At 42.6% G+C, this 15,148-nt stretch overlaps 1 protein-coding gene across 4 annotated transcripts in view; it reads right to left on the bottom strand.

Annotated features, from left to right (window-relative positions):
- The window catches only part of lpin2 (lipin 2), a 125,187-nt gene that overhangs the window by 35,112 nt on the left and 74,927 nt on the right, over positions 1-15,148 (bottom strand). For all 4 annotated transcript variants that reach the window (XM_068031702.1, XM_068031701.1, XM_068031703.1 and 1 more), the window contains 3 exons: positions 13,264-13,363; positions 9,333-9,520; positions 878-971 (listed from right to left, as the gene is read on the bottom strand). In XM_068031702.1, the coding sequence (XP_067887803.1) occupies positions 878-971; positions 9,333-9,520; positions 13,264-13,363 (382 nt within the window). The remainder of the gene's footprint in view (positions 1-877; positions 972-9,332; positions 9,521-13,263; positions 13,364-15,148) is intronic.

Genomic DNA, 15,148 nt, shown 5'->3' with positions numbered 1-15,148 from the left:
GCTCTGACATACCCTTCCTACACCTCTCCACTTTGCTTTCCTCCTTTAAAGACACTCCTTAAAACCTACCTCTGACTAAGGTTTTGGTCATTTGCCCCAATATCCCCATGTGGCTCGGTGTCATATTTTGTTTTATAATGCTCCCGTGAAGTGCCTTAGGATGTTTTATGATGTTAAAGGCGCTATACAAGTAGAAGTGGTTATTGTTGAGTCATTCCGGGTGGATTAACACATGCATAAGTGACCCATGCCCAGGCTAAAGCTCAGTATAACTCTGAAAAACTGCATCCAACTGCATGATCTGTTTGAATTAAGCACAATGCATTGTAAAATGATTTGCTTCTAACACATTATTCGTGCAATGTATAAACATTCTATGGGCCTATTTCTTCATCCATTTTACATTTTGTGCTGCCAACAGCTCCTAAATGATCTTGGTGACCAGTTCCAAGAATTTTTAATCTTGCTCTGTAGTTACTGTGCAAACAACTTGAAAGTGTTTTTATTTGCTGTTTCAACGTGGTCAATGCAATGGCAATCAAAAATTGAGCATGTTTTCGCTAAAAACTTTTAACCATGTGAGATATCAGAAACTGCTGGATTTGAAAATAAAGCCCAGTTGAACAGAAGTTGTAGCTTGCTAATCAATAAATGGAACATTTGAATTCAATGTCAACATAGTTAACGAGTTAAAATTGGTTAAGAGTGGAAGGATATATGTTAGTTTGTTAGAAGCATACAAAAATGAAAAGAAATTAAACAGAGCAGACAGCAACTTATATTTAACTGTTGGTCTAAAATCAAGGATTGTTTCAGTTAAATTAAATCCCCTCACAAACTCAATAAAAACACAAGGTCATGTTATTAAATACCTTACCTGTTATTAATTCTTAGAACAAGGTTAGGATCATCTACAATTCCAGGATTTTCTGCAAATTCATGATATGTAATAACATGTTGCAAGAATTTCTCTGCAAAAGAACGCAAGATGCCATTTAACAAGTATTTTGATGCTTGAATTATTTTATCCCTTTTGACACTACCTACCAATAAGTTAGGGACCTATTTTGAATGAAATCAATAAACAAAAATGATCGACCTCCTCCTACTCCCCCTTTTCAAGAGATGCAGATGAATCCCACTTTTTTCCAAGTTACTTCCTTGCTCCTTTTACTTCTTCTCTCAATCACAAAACCTGATCCCAAGCCTCAGCTGATCTCTAAAAGCTGTTTAACAAGGACTCAGAACTCTCCTCTTCAATTTTTTCTGGCCTTCTCCCTCAGATTGGGAAAGTACAGACTTCACTGAACACTTCCCCACAACATGGCTGAAACTGGAAACTCAGCATGCCAAGGATTCAGAACAAAGAAACAAGTCTCACCATTACATTGCACAGTGCTCAATTCCTCCACTTCACATGAATAATTTTTATACTATTGACCTTTGCACTTTACAGTTGAATTAGACTACTAATCTGCTATCATTCCCATAATAAAAAAAGAGAAAATATCAAATCAATGAGTTTGACCAGTAATTACTGATGTAGGAAACATTTCAAAACCGTTTCTATAAGATGAGACTTTACAACAGAAAAAGATATGAACATCTTATACCCTTTACAGTGTGGTTTTGAAGTCAGAACATAGCATCTGCCAAATCTTCTATTAAATAATGTAAACCAAGTAATTTTTCAATTCCAAAATCAGCAAAAAAAAGTAAAGCACCTTACTGCTAGTTGCACACTAGGATGAAATGGGAGATATCAAACTGTAAAGTGACTTCAGAGTAAATCCAGATGCGTCTGCACAAAAAACAAACAGGAACATAGAGGCGGACCCAGGTGCAGTGTTCATATGGGGAGGGGGGCGGGGGGGGGGGGGGGGAATACTACCTAACTAGGGACAATTTTGCTGCGTTTTAATTTTCAAGTGCAAATTCACACTTTTCACCATGATAGACAAGTTACTAACCTAGGTTTTAAAGAAAATGTCGCAAACCAGAATACTTGATCTTTTATCAGTTTTCAAGCCCCATTTCAATTTCTCTATTTCTTAAAAGAAAATCTCATGAGAAAAGCTGCTTCACTCGAGAAGCTCAACACCATCCAGGACAAAACAGCCCACGTGAATGGCACCCCATCCACAAACATTCACTCCCTCCACCAATGCACAGTGGCAGCAGTGTGTACCATCTACAAGATGCACTGCAGCAACACACCCAGGCTCCTTAGACAGCACCTTCCAAACCCACAACCTCTACCACCTAGAAGAACAAGGGTAGCAGATGTATGGGAACACTACCACCACCTGCAAGTTGCCCTCCAAGTCACACACCATCCTGACTTGGAACTATATTGCTGTTTCTTCACAGTCATTGGGTCAAAAGCCTGGAACTCCCTTCCTATCAGCACTGTAGGTGTACCTACCTCACATGAACTGCAGTGGTTCAAAGCAGCAGCTCATCACCACCTTCTCAAGGGCAATTAGGGATGGGCAATAAATGCTGGCCCACACCCCAGGAACGAATAAAAAAAAAAACTATTTTCATGCTTAATGGAGGAAAACTCTACCAGGTCACCCTGGGCAGGAGAAAAAGGAAAAATGACATGGAGTAACAATCAGCTACAATGCTGGCATCTACCTAACATTGTGGGAAATTGCCCAGGTATGCCCTGTCCACAAAATACAGGACAAATCCGATCCAGCCAATTACCTACTCTTAAATCAACAAAGTGATAGCAATGTTGGCACCAACATTGGTGCACTCAGTTTGGGTTCTGCCAGGGCCGCTCAGTTCCCAACAACAATACAATCCAAACATGGATCAAAGAGCTGAATTCTAGAGGCAAGGGGCAAGTAACATTCGTGCCACACAAGTGTCAGAAAATGATGACCTAAAACAAAGGGAGTCTACCCACCTACCCCACCACCGGCACCCCCCCACCCCACCCCCAACATTCAACGTATTACCATCGCCGAATGGCCAACCATCAATATCCTGGTCAGAAACTTAACAAGACCAGCCACATAAATAATATGGCTACAAGGGCAGGTCAAAGGTAGGGAGTCCTGCAGCAAGTAACTCACCTCCTGACTCCCCAAAGCCTGTCCACCATATACAAGGCATGAATCAGGAATGTGTTGGAATGCTCCCCACTTGCCTGGATGAGTATAGCTTCAACACTCCAGAAGTTCAACACCATCCAGGACAAAGCAGCCTGCTTGATCGGCACCCCATCCACTTGCATAAACATTCACTCCTTTCACCACAGGCGCAATGTAGCTGAAGTGCCTACCATCTAGAAGATGATGCAGTACAGCAACTCGCCAAGGCTCCTTCCAAACCCTTGACCTCTATCACACAGAAGAACAAGGCCAGCAGGTGCATGGGAAGACAACCACCTGCAAGTTCCCTCCAAGTCACATACCACCCAGACCTGGAACTAGATCACCATTACTTCACTGTCATTGGGTTAAAATCCTGGAACTCCCTTCCTAACAGTACTGTAGGTATATCTACACCACATGAACTACAGCGGTTCAAGAATATGGCTCACCACAACCTTCTCATGGACAATTAGGGATGGGCAATAAATGCTGGTCAGCAATGCCCACAACCCATGAATGAATTTTAAAAAAAAAATTTCAGCTATCCCCAAATAGACTGGCAAAAACATAAGGAAAGGGGAAAAGGGAAGAGAGTTTTTACATTGTGTACAGGACTCCAGTATGCAAGAAGCTCAACCAGACACGAATCACAGCTGGATCTAGTAATGGGAAATGAACCAGAGCAGTTAAGAGAAGTAATCATAGGGCAACATTAAAGCAATAGTGATCAGAATATAAGATTTAAAATAAATCAGGGCGGCACAGTGGTTAGCACCGCAGCCTCACAGCTCCAGCGACCCGGGTTCAATTCTGGGTACTGCCTGTGTGGAGTTTGCAAGTTCTCCCTGTGTCTGCGTGGGTTTTCTCCGGGTGCTCTGGTTCCTCCCACAAGCCAAAAGACTTGCAGGTTGGCAGGTAAATTGGCCATTATAAATTGCCACTAGTATAGGTAGGTGGTAGGGAAATATAGGGACAGGTGGGGATATGGTAGAAATATGGGATTAGTGTAGGATTAGTATAAATGGGTGGTTGATGGTCGGCACAGACTCGGTGGGCCGAAGGGCCTGTTTCAGTGCTGTATCTCTAAAACTAAAAAAACTAAACTAAAAATTGGAAAAATAATTAATTTTGAGGGGATGAGAACACAACCAGGGATGGTAAACACAAAAGAAGAACAGTACAGCACAGGAACAGGCCATTTGGCCCTCCAAGCCTGCGCCCATCATGATGCCTGTCTAAACTAAAACCTTCTGCACTTCCGGGGTCCGTATCCCTCTATTCTCATCCTATTCATGTATTTGTCAAGATGCTTCTTAAACGTCGCTATCGTACCTGCTTCCACCACCTCCCCCGGCAGCAAGTTCCAGGCACTCACCACCATGTGTGTAAAGAACTTGCCTCGCACATCCCCTCTAAACTTTGCACCTCAAACCTATGTCCCCTAGTCACTGACTCATCCACCCTGGGAAAAAGCTTAGACTATCCACTCTGTCCATGCCACTCAACTTTGTAAACCTCTATCATGTCGCCCCTCTACCTCGAATTCCAGTGAAAACAATCCGAGTTTATCCAACCTCTCCTCATAGCTAATGCCCTCCAGACCAGGCAACATCCTGGTAAACCTCTTCTGTACCCTCTCCAAAGCCTCCACATTCTTCTGGTAGTGTAGCGACCAGAATTGTACGCAACATTTCAAGTGTGGCCTAACTAAGGTTCTGTACAGCTGCAGTATGACTTGCCAATTTTTATACTCAATGCCCCGACCGATGAAGGCAAGCATGCCGAATGCCTTCTTGACTATCTTATCCACCTGCGTTGCCACTTTCAGTGATCTGTGGACCTGTACGCCCAGATCTCTCTGCCTGTCAATACTCGTAAGGGTTCTGCCGTTTACTGTATACTTCCCACCTGTATTAGACCTTCCAAAATGCATTACTTCACATTTGTCCAGATTAAACTCCATCTGCCATTTCTCCACCCAATTCTCCAACCTATCTATATCCTGCCGTATCCTCGGACAATCCTCATCACTATCCACAACTCCACCAACCTTTGTGTCGTCTGCAAACTTACTAATCAGACCAGCTACATTTTCCTCCAAATCATTTATATATACTACAAACAGCAAAACGTCCCAGCACTGAACCCTGCGGAACACCACTAGTCACATCCCTCCATTCAGAAAAGAACCCTTCCACTGCTACCCTCTGTCTTCTATGACAGAGCCAGTTCTGTATCCATCTTGCCAGCTCACCTCTGATCCAGCGGGACTTCACCTTTTGTACCAGTCTGCCATGAGGGACCTTGTCAAAGGCTTTACTGAAGTCCATGTAGACAACATCCACTACCCTTCCTTCATCAATCATCTTCGTCACTTCCTCAAAAAACTCAATCAAGTTGGTGAGACATGACCTCCCCTTCACAAAACCATGCTGCCTCTCGCTAATAAGTTTATTTGTTTCCAAATGGGAGTAAATCCTGTCCCGAAGAATCCTCTCCAATAATTTCCCTACCACTGACGCAAGGCTCACCAGCCTGTAATTTCCTGGATTATCCTTGCTACCCTCCATAAACAAAGTAACAACATTGGCTATTATCCAGTCCTTTGGGACCTCACCTGTCGCCAATGAGGATACAAAGATTTCTGTCAAAGCCCCAGCAATTTCCTCCCTTGCCTCCCTCAGTATTCTGGGTAGATCCCATCAGGCCCTGGGGACTTATCTACCTTAATGTTTTTCAAGACGTCCAACACCTCCTCCTTTTTGATATCGACATGACCTAGACTATTTACACTCCCTTCCCTAGAATCATCATCCACCAAGTCCTTCTCTTGGGTGAATACTGATGCAAAGTACTCATTAAGCACCTCACCCATTTCCTCTGGCTCCACGCATAGATTCCCTGCTCTGTCCTCGAGTGGGCCAACCCTTTTCCTGGCTACCCTCTTGCTCTTTATATACGTATAAAGACACGGAACACAAAAGTCCGAGTGTATCAGGCCTGTGTCCTCAGTACCTTGCTCTACGGCAGCGAGGCCTGGACAACGTATGCCAGCCAAGAGCGACGTCTCAATTCATTCCATCTTCGCTGCCTTCGGAGAATACTTGGCATCAGGTGGCAGGACTATATCTCCAACACAGAAGTCCTTGAAGCGGCCAACACCCCCAGCTTATACACACTACTGAGTCAGCGGCGCTTGAGATGGCTTGGCCATGTGAGCCGCATGCAAGATGGCAGGATCCCCAAAGACACATTGTACAGCGAGCTCGCTACTGGTATCAGACCCACCGGCCGTCCATGTCTCCGTTATAAAGACGTCTGCAAACGTGACATGAAATCGTGTGACATTGATCACAAGTCGTGGGAGTCAGTTGCCAGCATTCGCCAGAGCTGGCGGGCAGCCATAAAGACAGGGCTAAATTGTGGCGAGTCGAAGAGACTTAGTAGTTGGCAGGAAAAAAGACAGAGGCGCAAGGGGAGAGCCAACTGTGCAACAGCCCCAACAAACAAATTTCTCTGCAGCACCTGTGGAAGAGCCTGTCACTCCAGAATTGGCCTTTATAGCCACTCCAGGCGCTGCTTCACAAACCACTGACCACCTCCAGGCGCGTATCCATTGTCTCTCGAGATAAGGAGGCCCAAAAAGAAAACGTATAAAGAGCCTTGGGATTCTCCTTAATCCTGTTTGCCAAAGACTTTTCATGACCCCTTTTAGCCCTCCTGACTCCTTGCTCAAGTTCCTTCCTACTTTCTTTATATTCCACAAGGGCTTAGTCTGTTCCCCGCCTTCTAGCCCTTACGAATGCTTCCTTTTTCTTTTTGACTAGGTACACAATATCCCTCGTTATCCAAGGTTCCCGAAACTTGCCAAACTTATCCTTCACTCTCACAGGAACATGCTGGTCCTGGATTCTAATCAACTGACGTTTGAAAGACTCCCATATGTTAGATGTTAATTTACCCTCAAACTAAATTCTTCAGTTCCTGCCTAATATTGTTATAATTAGCCTTCCCCCAATTTAGCACCGTCACCCGATGACTACTCTTATCCTTATCCACAAGCACTTCAAAAAAGTTACGGAATTATGGTCACTGTTCCCGAAATGCTCCCCTCCTGAAACTTCGACCACCTGGCTGGGCTCATTCCCCAATACCAGGTCCAGACCCCTCCCTAGTTGGACTATCTACATATTGTTTCAAGAGGCCCTCCTCGATGCTCCTCACAAACTCTGCTCCATCCAAGCCCCTAGCACTAAGTGAGTCCCAGTCAATATAGGGGACGTTAAAATCACCCACCACTACAACCCTGTTACCTTTACATCTTTCCAAAATAGGGAGAAAAAAAGCTATAACATGAATGAAGACTTAAGGGTAAAATTGAAACTGAAGAAAAAGGCATTACCTAAGTGCATAGATGACAAAACAGAAATCCAAGAGGTTATGAAAGAAGTCAAAATACAATCCGGAAAACAAAGCGGAACTACGATAATAAAGTTATCAAGGAATGGAAACAGCAAAGTATTCTACAAACACAAATAACGAAAGAAAAATCAGGATAGGGCTACGAAACAATACACAAGATAAATTCAAAGTTAACAGCAAAATGACAGAAATATTGAATAGTTAGTTTGCCTCAGCATTTACCATGGATACCAACAAGGTGGGCATAACACAAGAGAACGAAAATGATCAAGACATTTAAAATAGAAAGGGGGAAATAACTGACAATCTAATCTAAGAGAGAGGATAAAAGCCTGGTCCAGAAAGATTGCATAAAATAGAATAGTGCCAGCAAATTGGCAGACAGCAAATGTGATTCCTATATTTAAAAAGGGAAATACAAGAAGTCTGGGAAACTACAGACCAGTTAGCTTGCCATTGGTGACAGAGAAGACAATGGAACAGAAAAACATTTAAATATCAAAATTGTTATATTCAGCATGGAATTCTAAAGGGGGGGGGGGTCATGCTTCACCAACATTATTGAATTCTTTGAGGTATCAACAGAAATACTAGACAGTGGTAATGCAGATGTCCTATTTGGAATTTCAAAAGGTTTTTTTTAAGTAGACCCCTAAGGTCAGAGCATGTGGAGGCAGAATGGATAGCAAGCTACTAAGGAGAAGACAGGAAGTACGGGTTAAGGGTAGCTGCAAAGACTGGCAAAAGGTGGGCAGTGGTGTTCCATAGGGTTCGGCCAATGTTGTTCACAAACTTTGCAGATGAGACAAATTCGTGGTTGTAATACACACAAAAGGAAGAATGCAACAAATTAAATTTGCAGAATGGGCATGCAATTCATAAGTGCAATTCGATAGGCAGAATAAAGAGGCCACATAATGATTGGATGATAAGAGTCCAAATGGGTTGAGGAGTAAAGGGACCGAGGAGTTCATATTCACAAAACCACTAAAAAAATAGTGATGCAAGTTAATGAAGCCATAACAAAAAAGCAAACCAAGCCCTCGGGTTCATTTCTAGAGGGATAAAATTGAAAAGCAGTTATGTTAAATATGTATCAAATCTTGGTTAGACCACACTTGGAGTACAGTGCACAGTTCTGGTCAACCTGTATTATAGAAAAGATATAGATGCAATGGTGAAGGTGCAAAGATGATTCACAAGAATAATACCAGAACTGACAGAATACATCAGGAAAAGCTGAATACTTTGGGGCATTTTTCTCTAGAAAAGTCAGAGATGTGACCTGATGGAGGTCATTAGGGCAATGGAAGTGTTTGATAGGGTAGATGTGGCGAAAATGTTTCCACTTGTGGGGTGGGTGGGGGAGTCCAAAATTAGAGGTCATAAATATAGGATAGTCACTAATAAATTCAGTAGGGAAATTGGGAAAAACATCTTTACCCAAAGAGTGGTACAAATGTAAAACATACTACCATAAGTAGTAATTGAGGCATACAGCATAGATGCAGTTAAGGAAAAGCTAGATATGCATGAGGGAGAAAGGAATAGAAGGTAGACTGATAGGGTTAGATGAAGAGGGAAGGGAGGAAACTCATGTGGAGCATAAACATCGGTATTGACTAGTTAGTCAATGGAGTCGACAGCACAGAAACAAAACCAATGTTAATCATGGAAACAAAAGGACGACTAGGAGACATCTCTCGTCTCAAAATTGAGAAATGAGTGAAATTCTAAAACATACACTTTTCTATGAAGTCTTCCATAATTTTTCTAAGCCTCAGATTCCATCTTTTGTCTTACCTTTGGAAATCTCAGTATTTTCACCGAGGCCCCCACAGAGTGAGAGAACGGGATTCGGCAGGTCAGCTGCTGAATCAGAGAGGCATTCAGTGCCGCTATCTATTGCTGCACTTCCCGCTGACTGTGGCGACTGAGAACCAGAGTGTGTGTCTGATTCAGTCCATCGTTTGGAATTGCTGTCAAACTCACTATAGAGGACGAGAAGAGAGATACATAATTTCCAGTGCTAATATTGCATCAATGGACACATAACTAGGCTACGCATCATTGCGAGGTTAGTTCCTCACCTAATTCATTGTTGGAGCAATAGGAATCCAGCAGCTCAAGAAAGCTCACCACCTTCACAGGGCAAATAGGGGTGAGCAATAAATGTTGACCTTGTCAATACTGTCCACATTAAGAGAACAATTTTTCTTCTTTTTTAAAAAAAAAGCAAACTGCTGGGATCAAACTGGCAAAAAACTGCAGTGATATAGATTTAATCAAACACTTTTCCCCCAGAAACACCCCGTCAGGACACGGACAACCTGGTAGCTACAAGCCCAGAGAAATCACACTACCAATTTTGCAAGATCATCCTTTATGTAGTCTCCAGCTTTATACAATGGCAAAAGGTGCATTACCAATCAAGTGAATGGACACTTTGTAACATTATTGCAAATGTTTACAAAGATGAAGGACCAGAGGGACTCCCTGAAGGAGGGGAGAACTTCAATTGAATGTGAGCCTTGTTTTGTGGAGTGCTTTAATGATTGGTGAGGTTCTTGATACAGGAAAATTTGGCACCTTTGAGCTGACAGATATTGTATTATTAAGGTATGAAGTGCAATAAGTTTTCATGGCACTTGGAAGGCAGGCAAGAACATGTCTCATCTAATCTTTTGCTGTATCTAGCTAGTCCAAATTTGCGCTACACCCATTTTCTTGCACATTTTAGCTGCTGCTCTGTACGTTTGCAGTTCCCATTTTTTTCCCTACCCTCTTAACTGGTCTTGGGTCCTTTTGTCTTCGCTCCTTCCCGTCATTCAATCATGCCACTTTTCATTTCTCCCCTTTAGGTACTTTGTATCCCTCCTCTTTATCTAATCTAAACACCACACTCTGCCTTCCTACTCACCTGTCACTATCCAGGCTTTATTTCCCCCTTGAAAACAAAAGCTACCCTGTGCACTTAGATTAGATATACAGCACTGAAACAGGCCCTTCGGCCCACCGAGTCTGTGCCGACCATCAACCACCCATTTATACTAATCCTACACTAATCCCATATTCCTACCAAACATCCCCACCTGTCCCTATATTTCCCTACCACCTACCTATACTAGTGACAATTTATAATGGCCAATTTACCTACCAACCTGCAAGTCTTTTGGCTTGTGGGAGGAAACCGGAGCACCCGGAGAAAACCCACGCAGACACAGGGAGAACTTGCAAACTCCACACAGGCAGTACCCAGAATCGAACCCGGGTCCCTGGAGCTGTGAGGCTGCAGTGCTAACCACTGTGCCGCCCTAGAATGAGAGGGCCCAGAATGAAAGTGATCTACTGGGCATTCTCTGAAGGATTCAAAGTACCAGTTTCTACCTCCTTAGGTAGCAGCAACCCCAACTGCACCATCCTCCTCTCTTGCCAACCCTTCTACTGTTAAGAGTTTAATTTGTTAAAACTTAGGAATCTATATTGCAAAAATGATAATAAAGGATTGCATGAACATTGAATCATCTGGAGATGGCTGAATTTTATGTTTTTCTTGAAAAAGGAAAAAAGTTTGATCCGAGCATGGAATGTAAACAGTTACTGGAAAACACCTATTTACAAAGAACCCAACAAGGGGGTTGTTTTCTGACTTAAAGGGACAGATGTTTACAAGCAAGTGACAAACAGGTGATTTATGGTGGCCATTTGACTTGTTTCGGGAAAGTTTCGTTTCAATTTGAACTGTTGAAAACTGTCAGTTGCTGTTTAACCTGGAGAGGAAAAAAACTGCCCACCTTCCTCTTTGAAAAGGAATCCCGCATCTCGAGAAGAAACCCTGTATTTTAATTGTGGCAGATTCCTATTTCCTCCTGTCTCTGAAGAATCCCTGCATTAAGCTGTACTGTTGCCTCCTGTGTCTTAAGAAATCCTGAATGTTTGCAGAAATCTTGCATCTTTAAAAGATTTGAACCGAATGTGTAAGAATGGACACCTGTTGCTGCACATCAGATGGAAGACCTATGTGAAGCTTCTGCAGTTGACTTTCTTTGAACACCTACCCAAAACAGACTGTTTATCAACCTCAACTGGAAAGATTCTGAGTGGCATCCAACTATTCAACTTTGGGACACCTCACCAAGCCAAAGGACTTCCAACTCTCTGCTTCAGTATAAGAGTTTATTTATTTCTTTCTAACAGCTGTAAACAAAAATCAATTTTTTCTTGGTTAATCGGATTTTGGAAGTATGTCTGTGTGGGCTAGGATAATAATACAGGGCTTTAAAGTTCGATTCGTGCCATTATTGGTTAAGACTTGGTTTTATAATAAATGGATAATTTTGTTGTTTAAGAAAGAAACCTGGTTGGTGTGATTTATTTTGGGGACAAAGAGTACCAAATTGGCTGCTTCGGTTAGTGGGAAAATTTATTGATATGTTTTGACCTGTGGAGAAGTGGGACTGAATTAACAGCGCACTCTTCCCACTTTGGTCGTAACACAACCTATGTGCTTGCTGGGGTTAACTTCCTTCTTAATCAAACAATAAATATCCCCTTGGATCAACAATGATTACTAGTATTTTATGCTAGTTTGCTGTTTCTTCATTCTTGCTGTGAAGTGCAACAGAGAAATTCTAGTGTGTTATGACTAACATGATAAACGGGAAATGCACACTACATTCTTCAGTGGAAAATGCAAACTTAAACTTAGGTTTCTAAGACCGGCATAGGCTACCAACAGAAAACACTGTTAAAGACATTTTGAATATCAAAGTCTGGACAAGTTTAATTTCTTCTTTATGAACTTTGTGACTTATCTTCATTCTGGTATTCACTTTTAGCCAAAACTAAGTCCCCAACTTAGTGGGGAAAACAAGACAGAAGCCAAAAAAAAAGTTTTCAAAAATATTTTGAGCAATATTACTGGGTCACGTTTGCTAACTCTTCGTTCTGGGGATTGGCTGTTTTCTAGAATTCTTTGTAACGTTTTATTGATTGACTAAAAGTGGATAAACTATGAGGAAACATTGCAGCATAGGATTGTGGGGCTGGTTGCCAAGGTTGGGCAGCAATCAGAGCAATAGCAGCAGCCACGTCTCTCACCTACAGTTGCTGGATTGTGAAACCATCCCCAATAAGAAAAATGACACTTTCACAAGCGAGGAGCAGGGGAACACAGACATCAGATTCATCAAATTAATATAACATCTAAACAACGAGCAGCATAGAAGTGGAGATAATTATTATCTCCTTAACAGGACCTGCCATAAAAATGAGTGGAAAGCAAGTCTGGGTTTAAACAATGACATAACCCCTTACCACCCTCCTGCATAAGTATTTATTTTCACCATCTTGGTGAATTTACTTGGATGCCTATTTTACAGGAAACAGCCTGGGTACTCCAAAGATTGCTCATCCTCCTGTAAAAGTTGTCAACATGGTTGAGGCAGGACTTCGGATTCAGCATATATTTAGCAGGAGCTACACTATAAAAATGGTCAAGATACTTTGTATTCTTTCAGTCCCACCCTCGAATCTATCATCCTGCTCAAGGAAAAAATGAACCACAGCAATTTCTCAATAATTGAGGAAAAAAATGGATAAATTTACCACCATACCCTCTGGAAGCTATCAAAGCCCAAAATGTCAAACCTTTATCTAGGAGTTTACCTATCTGAATATTTCCAAACTGGTTCATCAAGGAAATCTTTACATACACAGGGAGACAATGTAATACCTTTTGGGAAAATAGCGAACAGCAACTTCAGGCTCCAAATTAATCAGATCATCCAAATAAATGTCATCAGGTCCCTGATGTTGACTTCGTTTATGGAGACCTACATAAAAATACAAAATTATATTTCACAACAGAAACCGCAAATCTGCTAGATCCAACAGCTTTCCACACAAATTATGTAAAAATCCTAATTCCCTCCCTTGATTTATTTTCCTGGTGCAAGGGAAGTAGACTTATGTCCACCTGAATCATAGAATGGTTACAGGAGGCCGCTCAGCCCATGGAGTCCATGCAGGCTCTCTGCAACAACAATTTACTGAGTCCCACTCCCTCACCCTTTCCCTTTAGTCCTGCAAATTTTTCCCCTTAGGTGCTTATCCAGTTCAGCTTTGAAAGTTGTGATTGAGCCTGCTCCACCACAGTTATGCAGTGCATTGCAGACACTAACTGCTTCCTGCATAAAAAAAAGCTTTCCTAATGTTGCCTTTGATTCTTTTGCCAATCACCTTAAACCTGGTTCTTGACTCTTCTGCCAATGGGAACAGTTTCTCTCTATCAGCTCTGTCGAAACCGCTCGTGCGTTTGAACACCTCCGTCAAATTTCCTCTCAACCTTTTCTTCTCCAAGGAGAACAGCCCCATGTAACTGAAGCCCTTCAGCCCCAGAACCATTTTCATCCATGTTTTCTGCATCCTCTTAAAATGCAGCCTGAAGGCCTTAAAGACCCGGCCGAAGTAAGCGGCGGACGTTAAAAAGAATTGAGACCCGCGCTCACGGACATAGTGATTTTAAACATGGCAGTTCATTGCATAGCCATGGCGCCTCTCCCCCACTATGACATGGAGGGGGCGGGTGAGCCATTGCCAGCAACAGTGCCCATGTGCAGGCACCATTTTTTAAAGGGTTGACAGCCCAGAATGAACATTTAAAATTTAAAAGGCAAGTGGAGTGAAAGTTTTGCTCAAATAAATGCAGTGGCCTTTCCAGGCATTCTCCCACAACCCTTCTCCCCACAAAAGTTCGGCACCTTTGTCCTTTACCACTTCCCATCACCACCCCGGCCAATCCGAGGCCTTGTAACCCCACTCCCTCCTCAGAGAAAAAAAAACCTCCTTCCCCTCCCCACAGGTGTTGTGCCACGTTTCCCCAAACGGGGATTCGAAGGCATGGCAAGAACGAAGATGGCAATGCGATGGCAGAATTGCTGCGGGATGAATGATCAGTAGGCATTTACGTATTTTAATGCGGGTCCAGTCGCTGAGCGGCGGGGCAGCCCTAAATGAGGCCTCGCTGCCACGATTGGTACAGGGCCTGTTGCTGGGGTCATTAGCAGGCTTCCACCGTACTGATCTTCATCCCTGCCACCATTCCCTTTGGTGGAGGGGCTTTAAAATTCAGCCCTTGATATCCTTCCTAAGGTGCAGTGCCCAGAATTGGACACAATATTCTAGTTCAGGCTGAATCAGTGTTTTATAAAAAGGTTAATTATTAACTTCTTTGCTTTTGTACTCTACACCTCTATTTATAAAGCACAGGATCCCATGTGCCATTTTATCCACTGCAAGAAATAATATCTGCATGCAGCTCTAAAAGTTTTGAAAGGTTAGAGTTCGGGTCTTGCATATTGTTACAACCAGGTGAGAAAGAGGTTTAGAGTTCCCTTTCAGCCTTCACCCGATACTACTGTAACACGGTTTAATTTAAACACACCATGTTTAAAGCTCCCCCTTGGTGAATCCTTGTTCACCGCTTTCCAATTACAAGGCAAAGAAACCAGCACAAACAGGCTTTCTTTGGTTTAAAGAAAAGGTGAAATTTATTAAAATTAAACTCTAATTCGTTTAAATGGCTTCAGATACATGCAGCGCCCCAGGCTAGCATGCAT

Source organism: Heterodontus francisci, chromosome 5, assembly GCF_036365525.1.
Source record: "Heterodontus francisci isolate sHetFra1 chromosome 5, sHetFra1.hap1, whole genome shotgun sequence".
In the NCBI taxonomy this organism is placed as follows: Eukaryota; Metazoa; Chordata; class Chondrichthyes; order Heterodontiformes; family Heterodontidae; genus Heterodontus; species Heterodontus francisci.
This window is presented reverse-complemented; position numbering and strand designations above follow the sequence as displayed.